The sequence below is a fragment of the Anolis sagrei genome, chromosome 3 (genome assembly GCF_037176765.1).
Source record: "Anolis sagrei isolate rAnoSag1 chromosome 3, rAnoSag1.mat, whole genome shotgun sequence".
Lineage (NCBI taxonomy): Eukaryota > Metazoa > Chordata > Lepidosauria > Squamata > Dactyloidae > Anolis > Anolis sagrei.
This window is the reverse complement of record NC_090023.1, coordinates 131300975-131325682: the sequence shown is the minus strand read 5'-3', so window position 1 is coordinate 131325682 and position 24708 is coordinate 131300975. Positions and strand designations below refer to the sequence as shown.

General features: G+C 38.7%; 1 protein-coding gene across 2 annotated transcripts in view; it reads right to left on the bottom strand.

The window, feature by feature from the left end:
• The window catches only part of KLHL1 (kelch like family member 1), a 193982-nt gene extending 191737 nt beyond the window's left edge, over nucleotides 1-2245 (bottom strand). Inside the window, exon 1 of one of the 2 annotated variants that reach the window (XM_060769401.2) lies at nucleotides 1244-2245. In XM_060769401.2, coding sequence (XP_060625384.2) covers nucleotides 1244-1770 — 527 coding nt within the window. In that variant the 5' untranslated portion in view covers nucleotides 1771-2245. The remainder of the gene's footprint in view (nucleotides 1-1243) is intronic. The other variant, XM_060769402.2, reaches the window with a different exon arrangement.
• Nucleotides 2246-24708: the final 22463 nt, after the last annotated feature.

The window sequence follows — 24708 nt, the reverse complement described above, 5'->3', positions numbered from 1 at the left end:
CTGGCTAAGGGTTGCCCAACTTTTACTATACTTGAAGTGCTTTTTTATCACTCAGATTACTTTACTGTTGCTTCTGAGTGAAGCCCAACTGTGGTGGGTGATGCCCATGCACCTCAAACCCAAAGAGGTCAAGCCCAATCTCGCAAACAGACTATTTTGGATCACTTTGGATTTCGGAATCCTGGGTAACAGATGCTCAACCTTGACTGGACTTTGAATGTTTTCTGTTATAACTTTTTACTTATGTTTTTGTTTTCAGTACAATAATTAAAAATAAAGTCCCCCATATGCATAACTTGGAACTGTTGGTTGTTAGACTATAACTAGCCCAGCCATATTGCTTTGGATGTTCTGGGTATTTTGGTAATTATTTTTTAAAATAAATATTTTATTATCATTGCTTCTTAATCCATTTTCATTAATTTATTTACACTTATTTCAGTTAGGTCCAAATATTAAAGGTAAAGGTTTTCCCCTGACATTAAGTCTAGACATGTCCAACTCTGGGGGGTGGTGCTCATCTCCATTTCTAAGCCAAAGTCCTGTTGTTGTCCATAGATACCTCCAAGATCATGTGGCCAGCATGACTGCATGGAGCACTGTTACCTTCCCGCCAAGGCTGTACCTATTGATCTACTCACATATGCATGTTTTTGAACTGCTAAGTTGGCAGAAGCTAGGGCTAAAAGTGGGAGCTCACCCCACTCCCTGGATTCGAACCACCAACCTCTCAGTCAGCAAGTTCAGCAGCTCAGTGGTTTAATCTGCTGCATTACCAGGTGGTTAAACATTATTTACAGTTATTTCAGTTACCTGTGAATATACATAAACATGTGTAAATACTTTTATTATTACTCTGATTTCTCTTCAGATTGTCTCCCTCTTTCGCTTTGTTACAAGGAAGAACTTTTGCTCCCTAGTGAAGAGCAAGAGATGGAAAGCCTTGTGTCCTAACCCCAAAAGGTCAAGTCCTACCTCAGCCACCTAGGCAAACTATTATGAACCACTCTGGATATCAGAGTTGGCTGGACTTCGAATTCCATCTAAGTTTGCTCAACTTAGTGAAGAGAAAGTGGGGTGGGTGATGAGCCCCAAGGAGACCTAGAACTTAGTCAATCTGGGACACACATAGAGAGAGCGAAATCCTCCCCAAAGAAGACCAGCATGGGGATGCCTTTGGAACGGTTCCCTGCGGGAAGGGGTCAGGGGAAGAGTGAAAGAAAGAGTCCCATGTGAGAGTTACCTGTGGACGACGCTGTCACCTGTTGCCCGTCCGCCGCCTCCACCGCCTCCTCCGCTTCCTCCTCCGCCATCGGAGAGAGGCGCGGGCTCCTGACCTCCTCCTCCTCCTCCTCCTCCTCCTCCCGCCTTGACCTGGCGCAGGAGAAGCGCTTTCTCCGCCTGGCGAGGGAACTCCCCGGGCCCCTCCTCCTCCTCTAGGGACTCCACGTAGAAGACGGAGCGGGCCGGCTGGTCGGCCAGCGCCTGGAGCCGGGTGGCCGGGAGCAGGGTCCCGTTGAGGGGCGAGGCGGAGCGAGGCGACGACGAGGAAGAGGACGAGGAAGAGGAGGCTCGCTTCCAGAAGGCGCCGCCGCCGCCGCTGCTCCTCTCCTGGCTCTTGAGGAGGCGGCTCTGGCTGGGTCCCCAGTGCTCGAAGCTGCTGTCCGGCTGCAAACAGCCGCCCGCCGACGCCGCTGGGTGGCTGAACAGTTTCCAGCGGAGGCGCAAGATGTGCTTCACGTCAAAGTCCTTCCTGCCCGAGTTCGACATGCTGCCGCCGCCGCCTCTGCCGCCGCTGTCCCCGCTGCTGGTGGTGCTGAGGAGGAAGAGGAGGCGCGCGGCGCAGGGAAATGGCAGAGGCAGGCGCGGGCGGGCGAGTGGAGAGCGGCAGGGAAAAGGCAAAAGGAGAAGGAGGAGGAAAGGAAGAGACAGAGACACACAGAGAGAGACCGGCAGGCAGGGGAAGAGTTAGGCAGCTGCCAGAGCAAAGGCGGGAAGAACAGGCAGCGTCAGGAAGAGCTGTCAGGAGGAAGAGGAGGAGGCGCGCGCGAGGCTCCCGCCAAAGAAGGAGGCTCAGGGAAGCGCGCGCCACTCTAATTGGGGACGAGGCGGGAAGGCAGCGCTCTCGCTCTCTCTCTCTCTCTCCTTCTCTGACTGACTCTCTGACTCTCTCCCTCCTTCTCTCCCTCTCTGCCTCTCTATGTCTCTCTCCCCCTCCCTCCTTCTCTCTCTCTCTCCTTCTCTGACTCTCTGACTCTCCCCCTCCTTCTCTCCCCCTCCTTCTCTCCCTCTCTGCCTCTTTCTGTCTCCCTCCCTCTCTCCTTCTCTCTCTCTCTCTCTCCTCCTTCTCTCCTACTCTCCCCCCTCCTCCTTCTCTCTCTCTCTCTCTCTGCTCCAGCATCAGCTCTCCCGCAGAGCAAGGGGCTCCCCCTCTCCCTCCCTCCCTCGCTCGGCTCTGTCTCCTCTTGGAAGTTCCCAGCCCTGCTCGCGCCCTCAGGGAGAGCCCTTTCCAAAAGCGAGCAGCCTTCGAGGGCCAGCTAGCTTTTATAGGCTTTCATAGGCGGGCGTCTTCTGCCTCTTCTCTCGCTCGCTCTCCCCCTCTCCCTCTCACCCACACTCACTCATAGGCGCAGCTGTCAAGGTCCTCGCTGAGGCGCTTTCTCCCACCAGCCTCCTCCTAAGCACACCCCCCCCCCCCCCCAATCAATAAAGGATGCAGATGTTGAGAGGATTCTTGGGTTGCAGGAGAGGCCAAACGACCCTCATTGTGCTCTTGGTAAGGAAATTCAGCATATCCCTCTCCCCCAAATAATCATTGAGTTGGAAGAGACTTCGTGGACCATCCAGTCCAACCCAACAACACATGAAAATGTTCATTGGGTTGTTGTAGATTTTTTCGGGCTATATGGTCATGTTCTAGAGGCCTCTAGAACATGGCCATATAGCCCGAAAAAACCTACAAAACCCAGTGATTCCAGCCATGAAAGCCTTTGACAGTAACATGCTCATTATTGCACATCTTTTCATACATCAAGACTTTAAACACCATAGCCCCCCAAACTCACTCATGATTTGGATCGGTTTTCTCAAAAAAAAAAAATCACCCATTTTCATTGTCTTTGGGTCTCAAAGCAAAGGAGGAGGACTCAGTCTAGTCCTACTCACTTAGCATCTTTGCTACCTATTGAAGATGGCAACTCCACAACTGAAGCTACTGTGCTCAACTTTTTCCTATCACACTTACAATACACACCTATTTCTTTATGGGTATGAATCCATAAAAAGTAACATTCCCACTTCCTTGTTGTTAGCAGTTCTTTTGAAGTTTTTGACTGATTCTGATTAATTTGGATTGCAGGTGTCACACAATTTTTTCTCATGTGAACTGTAGCGATATCCCATGTTGTTTTGAAGTGTGGTTTCGGTATGATTGCTAACTGTATATATCATAGTGGTGTCAAAGGCTTTCATGGCCAGAATCACTGGGTTGCTGTGAGTTTTCTGGGCTGTATGGCCGTGTTCCAGAAGCATTCTCTCCTAATGTTTTGCCTGCATCTATGGCAGGCGTCTTCAGTGGTTGTGAGGTCTGTTGGAAACTAGGCAAGTGGGGTTTATATATCTGTGGAATGTCTAGGGTGGGAGAAAGAACTCTTGCCTGTTTGAGGTAGATGTGAATGTTTCAATTGGCCACCTTGATTAGCATTGAATGGCTTTGAACATTCAAAGCCTGACTGGTTGCTGCCTGGGGGAATACTTTGTTGGGAGGTGTTAGCTGGCCCTGACTGATTCTTGTCTGGAATTTGCCTTCTATTTGAGTTTTGCTCTATATTTATTGTCATGATTTTAGAGTTTTTTTTAAAAAAAATACTGGTAGCCAGATTTTGTTCTATTTCATCATTTCCTCTTTCTGTTGAAATTGTGCACATGCTTGTCGATTTCAGTGGCTTTTCTAACATGGTGATTGTTAGATTATATACCATGGACATTTTGTAAACTATTTACAGACCCACTGAGAAAATCCAACAAATGCTACATTCAGTAAAGGACAAGAGGGATATCATTTACCATGCAGCTGTGGACAAGTCTAGATAGAGACCACCAAATGCAGCATTGCCCAAACATGAATCAAGGAACACAAAAGGCACTGCAGACTACTTCAGCCAGTGAAGTCAGCCATAGCAGAGCGCCTGATGAACCAACCTGGACACAGCATATTATTTGAGAACACAGAAATGCTGGACCACTCTCACAACCACCATGTCAGACTACGCAGAGAAGCCATTGTAATACACAAACATCTGGACATTTTCAAGGAGCGAACCATGAAAATGAACAAAATCTGGCTACAATATTTTTTAAAAAACTCTAAAATCAGGATAGTAAAAAAGAGCAACACTCAAAAAACAGGAATCCCAGACAGGAAACAATCAGGGCCAGCTAACATCTCCCAACAAAGGATTCTCCCAGGCAGGAAACAGCCAGGCTTTGAAGCTGCATGGCCATTAAATGCTAATCAAGGTGGCCAATTGCAACATTCACACTTGCCTCAAGCAGACAAGAGTTCTTTCTCCCACCCTGGACATTATTCCACAGATATAGAAACCCCATTTTCCTAGTTTCCAACAGACCACACAACCTCTGAGGATGCCTGCCATAGATGTGAGTGAAATGTCAGGAGAGAATGCTTCTGGAACATGGCCATACAGCCCAGAAATCTCACAACAACCCTTTGTATATATCATATATTGTGGTTCATTTGGCCAGAAACATTTGGCAGTCCTTCAATGGGAAGTTCTTGCCTGGAAATACACATCAATCATTGCTCCTTTAAAGAAGGGAGAACATAACATTTGCATCTAAGATTCCTGTAAACTTTGCAGCCAAGATCTGTGAGCAAGACTCAGCAGAATTCTAAAATTAGCATTACAAATCTGGACATCTTCCACTCTGGTAACATTTTGTATATATAAGTCTGTGGGAACCTTCCTGAAAGCATTCTTATGAAAAGTAATCACCTTACTACAAATATTTATGCTTTGTCTTCCTTGTTTATAAAACAAAGAGCAAACAGTGCTCAGAATGCTTCTCTTCCAAATAACCAAGAAAACAGTAGATTTTGGTAAATAATGTGAATTCAAGTCAGGGGAATAACCAAGGCAGAATTCTATATCATCCATTCTAGTAAATTAATGGGTTGTTGAATGAATAATTTCCCAAATAAAGCCAAACTTCCCATGTTACCATAAACAAAAACTTCAGTATACCCGTTTCACACATTGCATTTTCTGTGGGATCCGATGAGCATCTGTATCTCTTGAGGTACCATGACATCATGAAATACAAGATTGAGTATTTCTATTTCACTCTTACACAGAACATCTTGTGAAGGTTGACTGATAAAAAGGCTCACAATGGAAATATGAGTGTCTATTACTCTTTAATGTCTGAAATGGCCCTGATCATTTGAAGCCCTTGCATAGAACATCCTGAAATGCAGACTCCATCAATTATGTCTTACAGTTTAGCAAGGTTGACGTTTACAAAGAGATATATGAGTTTCTTACTTTTTTTAAAGATAACAGACAGTTGTTTCTAGTCACCATATTAGCACACTGGTAAATTACATACAGTGTTCCATTAATTAGATGGACATGTATTAAACTGATTGTATGGATCTTTTAATTAACGGCTATTATTGATTTTATTTGCTTGTATTAATTGTATATGTTTGGTTTTATGTAAATGTTTTATTGATCGTAATGTTGATGTATTGCATTTTGTGTATTGTATGGCACCAGTATGTGCTATTTTGTAAGCCGCCCTGAGTCCCTATGGGAGATGGTGGTTGGGTATAAATAAAGTTTTTTTATTTATTAGACATACAATCCCCTTTAATTTTTTAGAAGTTGACTCCTTATCCTTGGATGTTTATAATATTTTCCTATCATAATAATAAGATACTATAAATAACCAAATTCCCTTGATGCTATGCATGATTAGTAGGGAGAAGAATGGGGAGTTCTGTTTTGTGATGTAATCGTTAATAAATCTAAGATACAGCCTGTAAATCACATTTGGAATTCTTCTTCTTCCTACAATGAAATTTGAAAATGGCATACCAATGGCTAATCATTACCATGAAGCTGGCTTGGAATTGTGTATTCCACATCTTTTAAAATATAAAACAGAGACAGTGAACAATTGTGGATTTCCCCATCATTGTAATATTGCAATGGATATGGGGATAGGGACTTGTAGGCTGCAGCACCCAGTTTCTGAGGGCCCTTCCATACAGGCCTGTTTCCCAGAATATCAAGGCAGAACATCCCACAATATCTGCTTTGAACTGGGTTATCTGAGTTCCTCACGCAGATAATGTGGGATGTTCTGCCTTGATATTCTGGGATATAGGACTGTGTGGAAGGGCCCAGAAACTTCTTTTCCAGGAAGCCCTGTTGGCCTCCTATTTTTATGCTTTTCAGAAAATAGCAAATATTATTTTGTTTCAACTCATATTTATTCAACCTTCATCTCCTGGTGACATGATGTTTTTGATCTTTGCTTCCAGGATGATATATTAACTCATTTTAACTTTCCTTGTTGTCTTGTATGCATTTGGGTATTTAATTTCATGGATATAAACTGCCTAGGGAGCACTTTTAGGGGCTTAAAGTTATGTTGTAAATAATTGTATGTAAAAATGAGAGAAATCACTCCAGTGGAAAATCTATTGCTGAGGAAAGTATAAAGATGCATTGTTTGAGGATGGAGTCAGAAAATCGAGCTTGTAACTTAATATAAAGATATATCTGGCAAATGTAGTTATCACTTTAGTTTTTGCTGGTTCCAAGACAGCTTACATGGCAGTAAGCTGCAGTAAAATGCACAACCACAAAACAGAAAGTCAAAGAGCTGAGGGGTCATAAGCAGGGGTATCAATCATATACTGCATGGTTGGGATCAGGTTATAGGTTAGAGATTTTTCCTGCAAGATGCTTTCATTAGTCTTACAACCTTCCTTTTCTGTCGTAGGGAGAGAGATTCTACATAGGAGAGAACACTATAAGAAATAGGCAGGAAAGGCAGCACATATTTGCTGCTTGTGTTTAGCTTGTCATTTTAATGCACCTAGACAATTTGGAATATTTTATTCTATCACAACATAGAAAATGGCTTCAGGGCATTTACTCACCTGAAGAAGAGTGTTTGGAAAGGTTGTACTATTCATCTGGCAAATACATACTGAAGGAATCATTCCACAATTAGAAACTAGGAGCAAAAATGGCAAAAGAGCATAGCGTGGCATTGCCTTCCAGATCATAAATCATAATATAAAATGCATGAAATACTGTAGGCAATAAAGGGATACATAGAATTGCTACAGGCTTACTGAAATTTTCTTACTGAAATTAGGTATTTGAGAGAAGAAAGGATTTTCTTCCTGTGGAAAAATATATCTATAAAATTCATGCTCTGGGTCTTTTTTCAGTTTAAATAAGTTTTATTCTTCCTCCAATGTACAATCAAAAGAAGATCATATAAAGTATATACAATTGACATCAGGCGAGAAACAACTTTCTTAACTCAGCTATTAATATTTTTGTATATTGTCCATGAAGAAGTTGTTTCAAAAACCCATTTGTAAAGCACAGATTTTAGGCACCAGGAATAACAGTTCCATTTCTTTCTGACTTATTAACAAGCTAGTCAATTCTTCTATTACTTGTTTCATATATATATATATATATATATATATACACCTCATTTTTATCGTAACGAAAATTCAGGTCATTGGACCCCATTTTCAGGGAAAGAAAAATCACCACTGTGCATTTTAAATATTGTTTTGTTACATCACTGCTAGGCTATGAAATTCCCCAAGTCATGATTTGCTTCTAACTGTTCAGTGATGAAACAAGACAAAACCCACTTAAAAGCCCATAGCAAAGACAGGACATTCAGTACTGCAATGAGCTGTTAAGGGCAACTGCACAAGCCCCATTAAAATGAATGACAGTTACATGAGAGCTGTTGTTCTTTCAGTTCACTTTAGTTGGTGTTAATAGGAACCTATTAACTACCTCATAGTCACAGTAACTATTGCCTAAGAGAGAATAGTAGAGATAACACCAATATATATATATATATACCTGGGGCAACCATTGTTTTTTTTAAAAAAAAATCAGCATTGAGCTAAAATATTGAACTTTGATGCTGGATATAATTTGCAAAGGGGGAAAATGCAAATTATGAAGGAAAAATATTTCCAATGTTAGATCGTGTCTTTATTTTTATTGCTTTATGTTAAGGACTCCCTTTTTATCTTTGTATCACTACAATCTGGGATGCATGTGTTTTTTGGCATTCAAAAGTTTTCAGAAAGCTTTCAAAGGCAATAGATAATAGACATATACATAGATAAATAGATGGATGGTTAGATAGATCAGTGGATTAATGGATGATAGAGGAACAGAAGGGGAGAGAGAAACAGATAGATAGATAGATAGATAGACAGACAGACAGACAGACAGACAGACAGACAGACAGAAAGAAAGAAAGAAGGATATATAAGGAGTTCTTCAACCCCATCTATTTGAGGGATTTACAGGTCTGTGATTTTTTTTGTCAGTTCATGTCTGCTGGTTAGAGCAGGCATGAACAAACTTAGGCTCTCCAGATGCTTTGGACTTCAACTCCCACAATTCCTTACAGCCAGTAAGCTGGCTGGGATTCTGGGAGTTGAAGCCCAAAACACCAAGAGGGCCAAAGTTTGTCCATGTTTGGGTTAAAGCTTCCTAGAGTACATCATCTGGTAACCCAATATTCCAAATTCATAGGCAACAGTAATGTCATTGCAAGGAGGCATAACATCAACATTAACGTTGGAATTCAGAATGTTTAACATGAGGAAATAAACATGTGGATGTGTAATATTTTAGGCTATTTATCTATTTTGACAAGCATGTACATTTAAGCAGTTCCCTTGGTAACCCCAAAGTATGTCCATGTTGTATTCACTTTTAGCTACAAAAATGATACCAAACAAGAAAGTGTATAACAAACATATCTGAAATATAATTAGTGGAAGTTCATTTGAATTATTACCTAAATAACTGTAGAACATCAGGGAGAAGGCTAAAGTCAAGTTTTGTAGAACTTCATGGAAAAGTAGAGATAGCTATTTTTTTTTCATGTCAGGAGTGACTTGAGAAACTGCAAGTCACTTCTGGTATGAGAGAATTATCCGTCTGCAAGGACATTGTCCAGGGAATGCCTGGATATTTGATCTTTTCCCATCCTTGTGGGAGGCTTCACTCATGTCCCCACATGGAGAGGTGGAGCTGACAGAGGGAGCTCAACCCGTTCTCCCCAGATTTGAACCACTGATGTGTCAGTTAGCAGCCCTGCCACTGGGGTCACCTTGCTATTGCTAAAGGTTAAAGACAGTGATCTCACGGGAGTCTATACAATCAAAGAACATCAACTTACCAACATAATTTCAGTAACTCTATCATGTCAGTGCCCAAGGTAACTACTTAGATTCTCAGATACATAAACAAAGACTAGTGACTAGTTGCATTGTGATAGACTTCTATAATAGAGAAAATGCACATTTGCATAGTTGAACTAAACCCACTGTTGAACTGACCATAGTAAAGTTTCCACCTATTCTGAGAAATCTCATATCACATTAATATGCCATGTTATGCTTACAAAAGTGTTTGCTAAAAATTCATATAAAGCCAGCATTCACATCATATTGAAAGTGTCCATACTTTTTATTTAATATGTCATACAGTCTTTTCAAATCAAAACAAATTGTACCCTGTCAGTTTAACTATTATCAGACTATTCTAGTACTGAACAAGATAATGTACATGCATATGAGGTACTGTTCTCATATCGTTTAAAAAATATCCAAGATGCAATACATCTTCACATGGAAATGCATAAAGAATAATAAATTGTTTTAATCTCATGGATTGTTGTGACACTTAGTAAAAGGATGTTTGATAAAAAGTTTACAAATTTAAATGTCAGACTTTATAGCACAGAGGCAGTGAACCAGCACTATAGCAGGGCACTCACTTTTGATGATGCTCACTATGCCATTGCCAGACTGTCACCTCCCCATGATAAAGCCATCAAGTGCTATTAAGAGCCAAAGTTTATCAATAGGCTCTGATCAAGCCACAGTGCCAGAAATTACCTTGTGTAATGAAATCCCCCAGATTCTTTGGTAGCATCAGTTTGAAGAACTGTTTATAAAGTAAAGCACTTCGTATTTTTAAAAGTGCCAAGAAGAAAGAAAAAGGGGAGATCACAGCACAGCAAGGTGGAGTTACGCTGCCTACCCAGAAGTGTGGCTTCACACAGCTGAGGTGTTGCAATCACATAATGCCAATGACTATGCAAGGCAACCTATCAAAATGGCAGGAAATACTGCCACTTTCTTCAAATTCCACTGAACTGCCTACAAAATAAATCCCATTGGTGCCTCTGAGATTTTCCAGGATAAACATTTTTGAGATTAAATTTTTAAAACAATTTTCAACAACATCTAATGGACCCGTAAGGCCAAAAAAAAAAAAAAACCAACTGTTTAAAGCAGTTTGAGCAGATTTAATAATTTGCTTTGAGACTAACATTTTAAAACACTTTTCAACAAATCTAATGTACCCAAAAGGCATTAAAATAAAAAAAACAACTGTTTTAAGCAGTTTAAGCAGATTGAATAACTTGCTTTCTTATATGCTCTTGTTATTATAACTCCTGCAATTAAAGAAAGAAAGCAGCATTTTTAATATAATAGCAATATAAACAGAAATATACAAAGGTATTGTGTCAGCAGAACTTTAAATAAAACTACACAGGTTTGTTGTTTTTAAAAAGATACAAAAGTATGCTAGTACTGAACAGTTTGCCTAGATTTAGAAGTTTATGGCATTTTATTAGTATTTTCTCCAGGTATGCAACCAGTTACTTGGCAATAGTAATAACAGTCTGAGGCAAGGGACAGGGTGATCAATATTATTGTAGCTGTTGGTGGGGTTTTGGGGAGGTATCTTAAATATGATGACATTACTTTTGCCTCTATTAAGTTAGTTTGAATTCAAGGAATTCAACTGAAATGCGTCTCCACCCTCTTTCTACATGACAAGGTTATCTCACCTGTCTATTCAGGCTGAAATCCTCAAATAAGGAAATTACAAATTAAAACTAGAACAAGAAGCAACTGAATTGAAATAGGTCCACATTAACAGAGATATGAACAAAGATAGCTTCATGATGTGTTTTGTAGACTATTCTATAGTCTTAGCTACTGTGTATGTAAGAAAATCAATTACCTAAGGGAACATTTTGACCCATAGGAACTGACTTTTGATGAACAGATTTATCAGTTTCATATATCATTACTAACTGACCATTGTAAAGATTTGAAAGACCTGTATCAACTCAAACAGCCATTTGGAGATTTAGGGGTATGATGACAATGTGTCTTGCTGGATCCTGTTACATTCTTTTCCACCACCAATGTTTAGATTTACTTAATAACCTGAGGACTTAATATCACTCTGTGTCATATCTGATAAAATGGATTAATAATAATGAAAACTCATGCTAATTTTTTTTTAAAAAATCAGTTGATTTAAAGAGTCCCTTTTTACTCATCTCCTATATTCTATTCAACTTGACAACATTTAGCTGTACAACAGCCTTTTAATGTAAAAAAAAATATTCACTTTGGTGTGGATCTAGACTTAGCAAGGCATTAATCTCATTTAAATCAATGGACCAATTTACTCCTATAAATCCCATGCATTTCAGCAGGATGATGCAACCCATTATGTCTATGTGCCATTTGTATATTGAAATAGAGTATACTCACAAGTTAAGTGCATTCATTTTTCAGGAGCCAAAAATCTGTTTTAGTTTTGTTATTAATATTTAATATGTAGCAACATCAAAACCGTTTCAGTGTAACAATGTAACAAACAGGCAAATTGCAGAAGAATCCAGTTATCCTAGGAAGATACATAAATCATGAAGCAATTTTGGTATTTGAATAAATCTATTATTTTTCATTGTTTGTCTATTTGTTCCTTCCATTTTTCAATATCTGATAATTTTTTCTATCACTTGAGTTCTTTCAAGGATTAAGTAACTTTCTTTTTACAGTTGTATCTACAATCAATTAACTCTTAATTTGTGAAGATCCATTTGTCCTTCCCCCAAAAAATTTCATGAGTGAAATGCTTGAGTTTACCAGTTTGGTCCATCACACCAACCAGCTTGTATTTATGACACACTTTTTCCATCTTGAGTTGAACCACCACATGAATAGATAAGCATTCCACACAAAAATCCATTCTTACCATTTACTTAGTGCATCTCTGAAAATACTTCATTGGGTTATAAACGGAGGCTGTAAATCTTTTTACTCAACAGAGGAATAGCCTGATTCTGTATCTATTATCTTAAGTTAGAACATTCAGGGCAGAAATAAATCACAAACCTTTTACAACGGATTAAATGAATAGAATCACAGAAATGTCACATTTACCCTAGGGGATGGATATCAGAAAGTTATAATAGATAAGTATTAATACAAGCTTTCTCTTTCAAAACTTGTGAAAAATGTGTGACACTGCATATATCAAACAATTATTAGGAGGCATATTGCTGATTCACACATAGCTGTTCACTGCTCACTCGATGTGAGCAATGAGCGTTTTTTTATTTTTTCCTTTTGCTTCATGTACTTCAGATTGTAAACATGCACACAAGATTGTATTTCTTGTACTGATGTTACAACTGCTTAAAAGAATGTAAGGACTCTACAAACTGGTCTCAGCATCAGAACCACCACCACCTTCATATATGGATTTTCTGAGTTATTTGTCATGAATTCATCTCTTCCATATCACTTAACATCAACACAGTTTTCAGTAGCTATACACTGCCTCTTCAACCATGAGTTATGAAGTATTTAGATTGATTTTATTTTTACTTATTTATTTTCTGGATTGGGACCTGATCATGCAAAGCTTAGCCTTTTCTTGTTCCAAAGAGACACAGACATGTCAAATAAGAAATGGGGCAGTTCTACTCTCGGGGTTGTTTTTAATTCTTGCCATTTCAAACAAAGAAAAACTAAGGTCCCTTTTAACAGAAATATACTGACAACAGTTTCACCACCAACCTTTTAAGCAATCTAATGCTTCCTATCACATTTTGTAATGTTCTACTGATACAGCTACTACTGTTCTAGCCTAATTTATTGACTTTATCAGATGAAGCCACTGTCCCATGACATTTGCATAATCAAGGATAGTGAAAACATACCAGAATGATCATGCCTGCGATCACATCCCTCTATTGTGCAACTGCGATAATTCGTTGATCTATGATCCTATGGTTATGCTTCTCATCAGTGGTGTGACTCCATCCTACTATAGTTCTAAAGCCCCAGTATGCTTTTTCTTTAAAAAGGTAAACTTTAGAAAGTTTTTTTAAAAAATTAGATGAACTCTTTTGATAGGTTCGTCACAAGAAGGTGGCAGTCCAGCAATGAATTGCTCATGGCATTGTGCGTTAGTAACCTGCTTCAGTGCTGGTTTGACACCTTCGTTGGGTGGCCACCTTTACTGTGCCTTCCTTTTGTCCTCTTCACAGTGGCCAGTGGGTGCAACATAGGTCACCTGGAGTGACATACCATAGGTGGGCTAGAGAGATGAGGAAGGAGGGCAGGAGAAATCACTCTTCTTCTCCCCTCTCTTTTTTCACACCATTATTATAAATCTCCAAGCAGATTCTATGAGATCTCATACATTTTTTTTTTCATTTTTAGGACTGGCAGTTGTGTCTATTTTATTCATTTCTTATATTTCTTCTGTACTGGTTACATTTAACATCTTGTCTCAGTGTTTTGGCTTTGGTTATCTGGAGTACTGGTTTTGTGAAACAGACTGTGATTTGGCAGAGATGTTGCCATTGTGTCCCTCTTTCTTCCTGAATTAGCTGGAAATGTTGGTCTAGTCCTCCAGGAAACCATCATGCAAATTCTCAACTGGCCACAGAAATGCCCTGGTTGACCTCGGCAAGTAATTCTTTTTGCCCTCAGTAGAAAGCAATGACAAATTTCTTTTGAATAAACCTTTCCAAGAAAATCCTGTGATAGGTTTACTGTAGGGTTGTCATAAGTAGGACATCACTCGAAAGCCCACAACAAATGCATCTACAGTGATCCAGCAGAATAATGAGATGCAAGCTGTAGCTCCCTATAGCAACTTTGAGAAATCTCATTTAATGTGAATCTGTTTTGGGACATAGCAGATGTTGGATTGAATTTGATGCATCACTTCTTTTAATTTTGTGTATATGTGTGTGCATGCAATTTAAATGAAAGTTAGTTAAATCTTTAAAGTCATAACTGTTTCAACTGCCTATATATCCATCTAGGGCTAGCTATACTTTACATTCTGGAAAGTGCATATTGAATAAAGGGCACAAATGCATTATAAATTAGCTTCTGGCAGATGGTCTACATTATCTTATGAGAGCAGTCCAAATCTTTTTATACATGCTTGGGCAACTGTTCCTCTTTTAATTCTTTGAGTGGAAATACATTTGATCTATCCTAACAGCAGTTAAGTTTTTTAGACTTAGGTAAGATTTTATCTAGTGTCTCACACTCAGCTATCACTTCTGAAATAATAGATAGCAGTTTTTGAACCTGCACTAACAGCACAGTCTACTAAGGTCCATGGAAATATAATCATGTACTTGAGAAGAGCAATTTAGATGTTACAAGTATTTTTACATCTCGTTAATCTGCAAGCATTCTCACTAATGGGGCTACGGAAATGACTGGTGACAATTTACCTTTTTTTTCTTTTTAAGAAACAGAATGTATTAAAACTCAGTGAAATGTGAATTTTCAAGATTTAGCATTAAGTACCACATTGAGAGTCATAGCTTGATGATATTTATGGTCATATAAATATTTATATTCTGTTTAGAATTACATTCTCAAAAATACCACTGTATTTTAGGTTTCATCTTTTCACTTATTTAACAAAAACCATAGGGGTAATAAAAATATAAAGTATCTTTGAATTGGTAAACATAATAGGAAATAGGTTTTTGGTTGTATGTTCACATTTAGAATTTTCTGTGATGCTTCTCAAATTTCATTCTAATATTTCTTCGCTCTATTGCATGTCCATCACATGTGGTAGAAACTGCTCTCATGACTTTTGCACTTCCAGCATTTGTTCTGCATGGTTTTTAAAAATATTTTCCTAATTTTTGAGAAGTTATGTACATCATTTTGTACCAATTTTCTTTTAGGTTGTATGTATATGTTTGTTTTAATTTATGGTTCCATATATTTTTCCAATTTTCCATTTTTATTCATCTGCCTAAATTAGCTTATATATAAATATCCAATAAATATCCAATAAATAGCCAATCAGGATCCTTAGACCCACTTCTTAAAGTATACTAGGTAAGGTTACCTCCATGCTTTTATATGGAGCTGAAGGACCCAGAGGTACATATGCCTAAGATGCTTAAAACATACTTTATTAGCTTATTATATACTGATGACATGATTTGATTGTCATATTTGCAAGTTGAGTTGTGTAGTTTACTGAGAAGATTTAATTTATATTGTCATAACAACTCGCTAATTATTAAATCTAAGTAAAAAAAATAATAGTTTTTGTCAAATGACATTATAGACATAGATGGCTTCTGGATGGTTAACCAACAGAGCAAGTTTTCACTTTTACATACCTAGGAGTCGTATTTTCTGAGACTGATTCCTGGCTCCAACATCATCAAAGGAGCACAGCTAGAGTGAAAGTACGTGCAAATCTACTGCTTAAATTAACACATCATAGCCAATCAGGATCCTTAGACCCACTTCTTAAAGTATACTAGGTAAGGTTACCTCCATGCTTTTATATGGAGCTGAAGTTTGTGGCCTAAACCAGGTACAATTACAAGGGTTGGAACTTTAATAGTGGCAACACTGCTGTAAAGACACCATGCAATGAAACCAAAGAATGTCGCGTATACCACACATTTGTTACATACCTACCTTACCTCTGAGCAAAAAGACTCACCCTTCCTACATCGTTCGCATGTGGAGTGACGCAAAGAACTGAGCCTCGTATTAGCTTGCGGCCTAAAGTAAGTGTTGCCACGATATTTTCTAAACAAGAACAATTGAGTTGGCTAAAGATTGAATGTACTAGAGCTCGTACAGCATGACAGTGTCATCAAGGTCTTCAAGAGGCTTGCGGGGAACCTTCATTGCCTTACAGAACAGTGGCAAGGTGAGTAAAAGCCTTCAACGAATGGCGCCAAAATGTGGCAGACATGCATCGGCCAGGTCGTCCTAGTGTCGGTGAAGCGGAAGTGAATGCTGTTGCCGCACTCGTAGACAGTGATCAACACCATACAATTCATGAGCTGGACCGAAACACAGGATTTGTGCATACGACTGTGCTCCACATTCTGAAGGAATGCCTGGGCATGAGAAAAAATGCTTCACAATGGATTCCACATAATTTAATGGAAATGCAGAAATGACTATGATATGATGCTGCTCATATCCACTTGGAGCACTATGAGCGTGAAGGAGAGGCTTCCTTACACCATATCATTACGCTGGATGAGACTTGGGCCAGATTGTACCAGCCAGAACTGAAATGCCAATTGAACAAATGCCTTCTTTTATGGGTCACCACAAAGTTCGAAATTTCATCAGAACTCCAGCAATGTGACAGTTATGGTGATTCTTGTGTACAACTGTGATGGTGTCATCCTAACGCACACCGTTTCCCCACATCAGACTGTCAATGCACAGTATTACTGCTCATTTTTGGAACACCATCTCAGACCAGCTTTGAGAAAAAATGGCGACACTTTCTGCAGAATGCCCCAATCATTTTGCATGACAATGCTCGGCCACATGCAGCGCAAGCTGTGGCTGATTTGCTTGATCGATGGGGCTGGGAAGTGCTGTACCATCCCAAGTTTAAACCCTTGTGACTTTGACTTAATTCCCAAGATGAAGGAACCATTTTGTGGCATTCGCTTCAGAACTGTTCCAGAGATTCTTGCGGCAGTAGACTGCTCCATTTATTTATTTATTTACTTTACTTTACTTTACTTCTATACCGCTGTTCTCAGCCCGGAGGTGACTCACAGCGGTTACTCACATTTGAACTATCCTTTGACTCACATTTGAACTATCAATGGAACAGGTGCTGCAACAGGTGTCCTACGACTTCCACATCATTGGAAATGTGTTGTACACAATGCTGGTGACTATATTGAAGGACTGTAAAACTTGGTGGCATGTATCACTTTTATTTTATATAAATAGTTGTCACTATTAAAGTTCCAACTCTGTGATTAACGCTTGTATTAGGGTTAATCACAGCACCTGTGTAGCTTTTGGGGAGTGGACAAAAGATGGAATCAAACTTCTGAAGGACAAAAAATCAATTACACTACGTTGGAAAGAACTCTACCAAAGCCTCCTGAATCGCAGCTCCAATGTGGCCAAAGAGGTTCTCTCACAAATCCCACAACAACAAACCAGGGATGAGCTGGCAGCACTGCCTAGTTTGGAAGAAGTCAGCAATGCCATCAGCTAACAAAAAATAACAAAACCAATGGACCTGATGGGATCCCTGCTGAAACCTTTAAAGAGGGAGGATCTGAGCTGACACAACAACTCCACCAGCTCATAGAAAAAGTGTGGGTGACTGAGAAAATCCCAGCAGATGTCAAGGATGCCACCATCATCAACCTCTTCAAAAAAGGGGGGAGAGAACAGACTGTGGAAACTATTTAGGTATCTCCCTTCTAACCTCCGCTGTGAAAATCCTCACTAGAATCCTTGCAAACCACCTTCTACCCCTCTCAGAAGACACCCTCCCAGAATGGCTTCCGCCCCTCCAAAGGAATAGTGGACTTGATCTTCACTGCACAACAGCTCCAAGAAAAATGCAGGCAACAAAATCAACCACTGTACATGCATTCATTGACCTTGCAAAGGCATTCGACACAGTGAATCACACCGCTCTCTGGAGTGGTATATACATGAAATAAATAAATAAATAAATAAATAATATAACCCTCTGCTGTTGGAAGAATCGTTCTATCATATAAGCCTACTCAGATTTCAAAATGTTTAGTGGATTGGATACCACTTTATGCCCCATCGCCTTGCAGGCACATATTTCAGTAGTGAATGGAATGTGAAGTGACTAGTGCAAGAAGAAAAACATACAAAATAGATTATGCCCATCATAGCGCAAAATGAAGCAGAGGATTGGTTTTTGAAGGGATAGTCTAGTCATATTACTCTGTGGCGTCTAAATGAGTCATTTATTTATTTGTATTTATTAAAATTGTTTACATCTGACCTTATATCACAGGATCAAAGTCATGCAACAACTAGCAGATTTAGTTTAGCCCAGGCTTTTCTGAATTACAGTGTACTTTGTCAGATCAATGGAGTATGATTATAGATGCTCATGTATAAATATGCAATGAAAATGATTGAGCTGAACAGAATAAAAAAATAGACTGCTGCAAGACAAGGGAACCATTTTGTGGGCCAGCTCTGTGCTATCCCAGATAACAGCTGGAAATTCATACTAACAGCCAAAATTGGAATATTTCCAAAGCTTGCTGTCTTTTTTTATAGAAGAGCAAAGATGTACAGCAGCTTGCATTTATTTATTTTCTTACTATTTTATCCTGCCTTTCCCCTTCTATAGAGATTTAAGTGCCATTTCCTATCTTCATTTTTTAAATTCTATTTTAGCTTTACTAGTAGATTTTGAACAGCTTCTGGCAGTTCCATCATTAGAGCCAAAGATACAGGCCATCCAGTGCTCTCTCTCTCTCTCTCTCTCTCTCTCTCTCTCTCTCTCTGGCAAGTCTTCATAAGGCTAAATATTTGCATCAGCAAACATAGAACATAGATGTAAACATATTATTATTAAACCACAGCACAAAACTATAGTTGATTAAGAATGGATTTTGAGCACAAAGTTTCCATCAGATAGGCTAATAAATAAAGAAGGATACCTATAAATGACAACTCAATGAAGAGCGGAATTCAGCTAATAATATTATTGGCCACATGCTGTGTTTTTGTTATAATACAGTAAGACTTTATTACAACTCTAATAAAATATGACAGATGTGGCAGGCCTAGTTATGAAATTGCCATATGCTCACTGGACTGTACGTTATTCTCTGTTTAATAATGCACTTGCAACTACAAACAATTCTTTATTGGTTTCTTTGTAATTAATCCAAGATAAGAATATGACTTGCATCCATTATATCATGTTTTATCATTCGTCTCATTAGTGGTTTTGGTTTGAAGTCATCAGAAATAACTTATTTCAGTTATGTTTTCAGCACAGAGTATAAAATCTGTTCCCTGTTGTTTATTCAAAATTGCTTAGACCACTTAATCAAAAATTAAAATTGAATTCCCTTTCCATTCTGTTTCTATTCCTCCCTCCTTAGAATTATATTTACCTCTGCTTTTCAATTCATATGAAATTATAATGAGATATGAAAATGCAATGATCCTGGGTTGTAGGCAAACATTATGGCTGGAGAACTGAGACTACCAAAAGGTCAAACATATGGCTTGGGGAACACACTAGGCCTGAAACATGTCTAAAAAACAATATGACTAAACTGACATTATTGGATTTTGGAAACATCATAAGAAAAATTGATTCATTGGAAAAGATAATAATTTGGGATAAAAGTTGAAGACTTTGGAGAAGACTGCACTACAATCGATTGATTCAATGAGGTCATAGATTTACAAATTTTATATAGGGATGCAAATATCAGAATCTCATGTATCTCATTCATATGTCAGTGTTAATTTGACAACTCATAATAAAAGTAAAACAACTATATTTTATTAGAATAGTATTTTTAACTCCAGGAAAGCATATATATTAGACTATCTCAAATGCCAAAATTTATTCTGTTGAAGCTAAAATTAGTTGGTTGGCTTTACAAACTGTGCATGGTTAGGCGCATGGGTGCCATTTGCTGCTGCACTTCAGGCAGATGATATATCTTGGGACAAGTCTAACTTCACCAGAACTTTGACAGAACACAATAAGCAGGCCAAGTTATAAACCTCCATATAATGATGTGCTAAATTTAGCAGACATTTTCAAATACTTCAAATCTGTATGAGACTTCAACCTGCTGGTTTACCAGAAGGGTCAACAGTTCACTAAACTTGAAGATTTCCAGAACTAGTCCTTTCAGTGTCAGGAATGGTTGAAGGATGTGCTTATAATCATAATAGTAAACCCTATTATTTGATGCTTTCTAGTATCACTGAAGGGGACTTCATCAAAAAGTTTTTTCACCTTTCAATCTTCTGAGTTCAGATTATGATGAAAATTAGATTTTTATACTCTTTTATTTTCATCTGCAATCATCAGTTTAGGAAGAAAAGAATAACGCTATGGGCCCATCCAGACAGGGCTTCAAACATGGGTGTTCCTGTTTTCAGGGGGTGGGGGTGGGGGTGGCTACATTATGTCAGTGCTAAATATGCTCTGAATTACTACAAAGGAGGGAAACCACAGGATAAAAAGGTCCACAGTTGTGTATGTCTGTGTGTCCACGCATCCCAAAAAACACGTTTAACTTCCCTCCCCCCTGTGAAGATGCTCCAGCTGATGTCCCTTTTAAAAAGCCCAAAACAGCTGATTAGCTGTTTGGATTCTAATTTTACACCAACAATACTATTTCTGTTCAATAGATTAACTCTTCCAGGAATAATGTGTGGTCCAAGTTTGGATTTTTCTGAGATGTTTAGCAGGTCATAAGGAATAAGAAGCTACGTGACCATCTTTGAAAGATATATTATTTCAAAAGATTCAAATGTGGGTTCTTAAGTGTGATCAACTTATGTAGACCATTTCAAAATAAGCTTAGATGATCTTCCCAAGTCTTTTTAACAATTCATCAAAATAATCTTAGGCCTTACTGAGCTCATGCTGCTGTGTCCCTGGGGGCATACAACTTCCTCCCAGATGCTTCCTGGCCACATCACATTTTTGGTCTCATGGCTCCGCACCTAAATGACATAATCAGGAAAGCAACATCACCAACAAGCCTTTGAATGAATGTATGAAAACATTTTTTTTCTGTCTTGCCCCATCTCCCTGGCAGGGACTCAATGGAGGGAGAGAGCTGCTTACTGGCTATGATGCAACAATGGCTCTGTTGGTCAGTGAATGGTCAGTGAATCAGGCTGAATCCAACTTGACCCATATGCCCATACCACTGTAATTCTAGGATCACTTTGGAGTTTGCAGGAAGCTTCAGAATAAATCCTGTGTTTAGTTGACGGATTAACAGCTGGATGCCGAGTTTCTGCTGCAAATTCAGCTATGTGTCATGTGGAAAGTAGACTACATTGTTTTGTCCATTTAGATAAAGTGCTAGTCATGGTTCTACTGAAGAAAATATTCAAGTTAGATTATTGTTATTAGCCTTCAGCACCTTCTTCAAAAAGCAAGATACCCCCTTCTTTTTGCAGAATGCCTTATGCTCATGCCCTCCAATAGGCTAAGGATTTTTTTCTCATTATGGGCCTGCCTTTGTTGACTTTGTCAGGAAGTGCCAAAGGACGAGGTAGATAAGTAGACTCCAGCCCAGTTTACCTGTCCGAACGGATTCTTCCCTATGAACCATCAAGGTTGTTAAGATCTTCTGGAGGAGCCCTGCTCTTGGTCCCACCACCTTTGCAATCGCATCTTGTGGGGACGAGGGACAGGGCCTTCTCGGTGGTGGCCCCTCAGCTCTGGAACTCTCTCCCGTTGGAGATTAGGTCTGCCCCTTCCCTCCTGACTTTCAGAAAGCTGGTAAAAACCTGGCTTTGGAATATAGCATTTGCAGAATGTTGATCGAGTCAATAACGGCTGACCACACTGACAGATGGTGATGATTTTGTGATTTTATTCTGACGACCTAGCTTTTGTAATTGTATGATATTGTATGATGCTATTATGTTTACTATATTTGTGTTGAATTTTCTGCTGTTAGCCGGCCTGAGTCCCTCTTCGGAGGTCGAGAAGACAGGGTTATAAAAGCTCTAAATAAATAAATAAATAAATAAATAAGTGGAGAAGAGGTGTTTTTTCATTGAATATGACTCTGAAAGAAAGGCAGGCTACAGAGACCCTTAATCTTCAGAAAGGGAACTGGCATACAGCTGAACCTCCTGGTATTTTTTAACACATTATAGATTATTCATATACTGAAAGAGAACAGCTGGTAAATTAATCACAAACTGCAAAATATCCATGTTCAGATGACTCCAGACTCACTATAGTCATGACATGGTGGTGAACACTACACCAATAAATTTTATACTTCGCTATTTTAAACTTAGTCATTTCTGGGGGGGGGGGGGGGGGGGAGCCAGGCAGAAGTTATTAGAATTCTACTAGCCAGCTGCCCAGCATGGCTTTCCAGCTTTTTTTTTCTTTCTCCTATCTTATTTTTGAGTCTCCCCAGGTGTTGAACATTTATGTTAATTGTTTTTTCAAAGTATAACATGACTGAAGCTTAAATGCACTCTGGCAGGTGGCATGCATATTCGCGGAATAATTCCTTCACTTCAGTTAAGCCAGGGGAATTCATTTCCTTTGTAATGCTCATCAAAATTGTGCCCTGGCATGAGATCCATAACAAATCATGAGTAAATTTCCAAGGATACCAACATTTCAGAATTCCATATTCCATATGGGTACTCAAAGTAGAAGTCCCTTGACTGATGCCAATCCATGAGCTTACTAAGAGTATCCTGAAAAGAAGGAATTGTAGCTGATGGGTGCAAACATATATCAATCCCTAGCATGTTGGGAAAAAAAATCACCAGGTCTCTACACCAAATTGCTCAAGAAACACTGTTCTAGATAGCTTTGAGTACATCCTTCAATCTATAACAATGCTCCCTAAATGCTCCCTAGTGTTTTGTGATTTCAGCTTCCATAAGCCTCAGCTGCCTTTGGAAGGCATTGACTTCCAAGAACATTTTATGTGTGAGCAATGATGAATGAATAATAAATCCATCTTGTGAATCACATCCATGAGGTCATTTCCTCAGTGCAATTCCTGGTGACATAATATCCAACAAGAAATTAGCCAGAGCTTTTGTTCTCATTAGCTTGGTTTTCTTGTTTCAGCTTTCATCACTAAAACTCATCCTAACTTCCTGAGTTAAACTACTGACCTCTCTTGCCTGGAACTGTCTTTTTCAATTAGCAGTGACTTATCAGAATTTGTCTTCTTTAGGAACCTGAAAACTTCATGAAAATATTATCCTTGAGAGATGATCCTTGCTAGAAATTGGAAAATGTTACTAGCTTAAATACCGGTAGCTGGCCTCTTTAAGCAGTTATAAATTCTGAGACATGATAATGTAGCCATATGTGAATGTAAAATGATCATTTCAGTATCATACAGTACACACAAACATTCTTACACATACCATCCATACACATACAATGTAATAAACGCTAATGCTGTAAGAAACATTATGATTAATTTGGTTTCAAAATTTAGTGTGTAAATGTGTGCATATGCAGATATGTTTAAAATGTATTGACTAGATAGCTTCTTATATTTTTTTATTTACTATATTTGTATACCGCCTTTCTCAGCCCACGGGCGACTCAAGGTGGTTTATAGAGGCAAAATTCAAACCCAGCAACATCATAAAACATTTAAAACATTAACATATATATATACAATCATAACAAGGTCAATAAAACATAGATCTCATCAGATACACACATGTTGCCAACACAGATACGCACATGCTGCCAACACTGTGGTGTACAGTTCCAATAAAATTGATGATACATTATAGAAATTATAGAAATTAATAGCTACAAATGAGAAGGAACTAAAATATTTCCAGGGTAACTCTGGAATTTTATCATATGTGCACATGAAGCTTAGTCAGTGCCATGAAACTCAGTGGACTCAATTTACATGTAGAAAATTGTATTTGCAGTATTCATGGCAGCCTGTAAGTGGTTTTATTTTAATAATAAAATATTATTAATAGGCCAATCTCCTGAACATAAATTCAAATTCAGCCTCCTCACAATATGTATTTAAAATAATTGTACTGGAAATGTAGAAACAGTTGAAATTTACCGTATGTGAGAAAGTTTGAGTCACTCAGTTCTATATAAGAAATAAATGCAGTATCAAGTCTTGAAAACACCATCAAAATGATATTTAAAAATAGCCCTGAAAAACATAGTCTTCAACTTCCCTTAGTTAAGAAATGCATAGCTAAGAGGTAGCAAATTGTATTGCACTACATGCTTTATTGAAGCTGATGGTGACCTCCGGCTGTTACACGTCTTAATAATAACAGGCTGAAATTTTTTTAGTAGTAACACTGAATGTGAAAGGATATTTTTAATGTCCAAAAAATTGTATTATGCATAGCAAATATAAATGTGCTTGTTCCATTCTCAATTGGTTTTATGGCAGTAGCTTTGATAATATCTCACTTGCAAGATGTTGATTTCCATAGTACCATATTGTCTGCCATCACAGTATGAAAATATAATTACTCTTAATTTATTAGAGCAGAGCTCA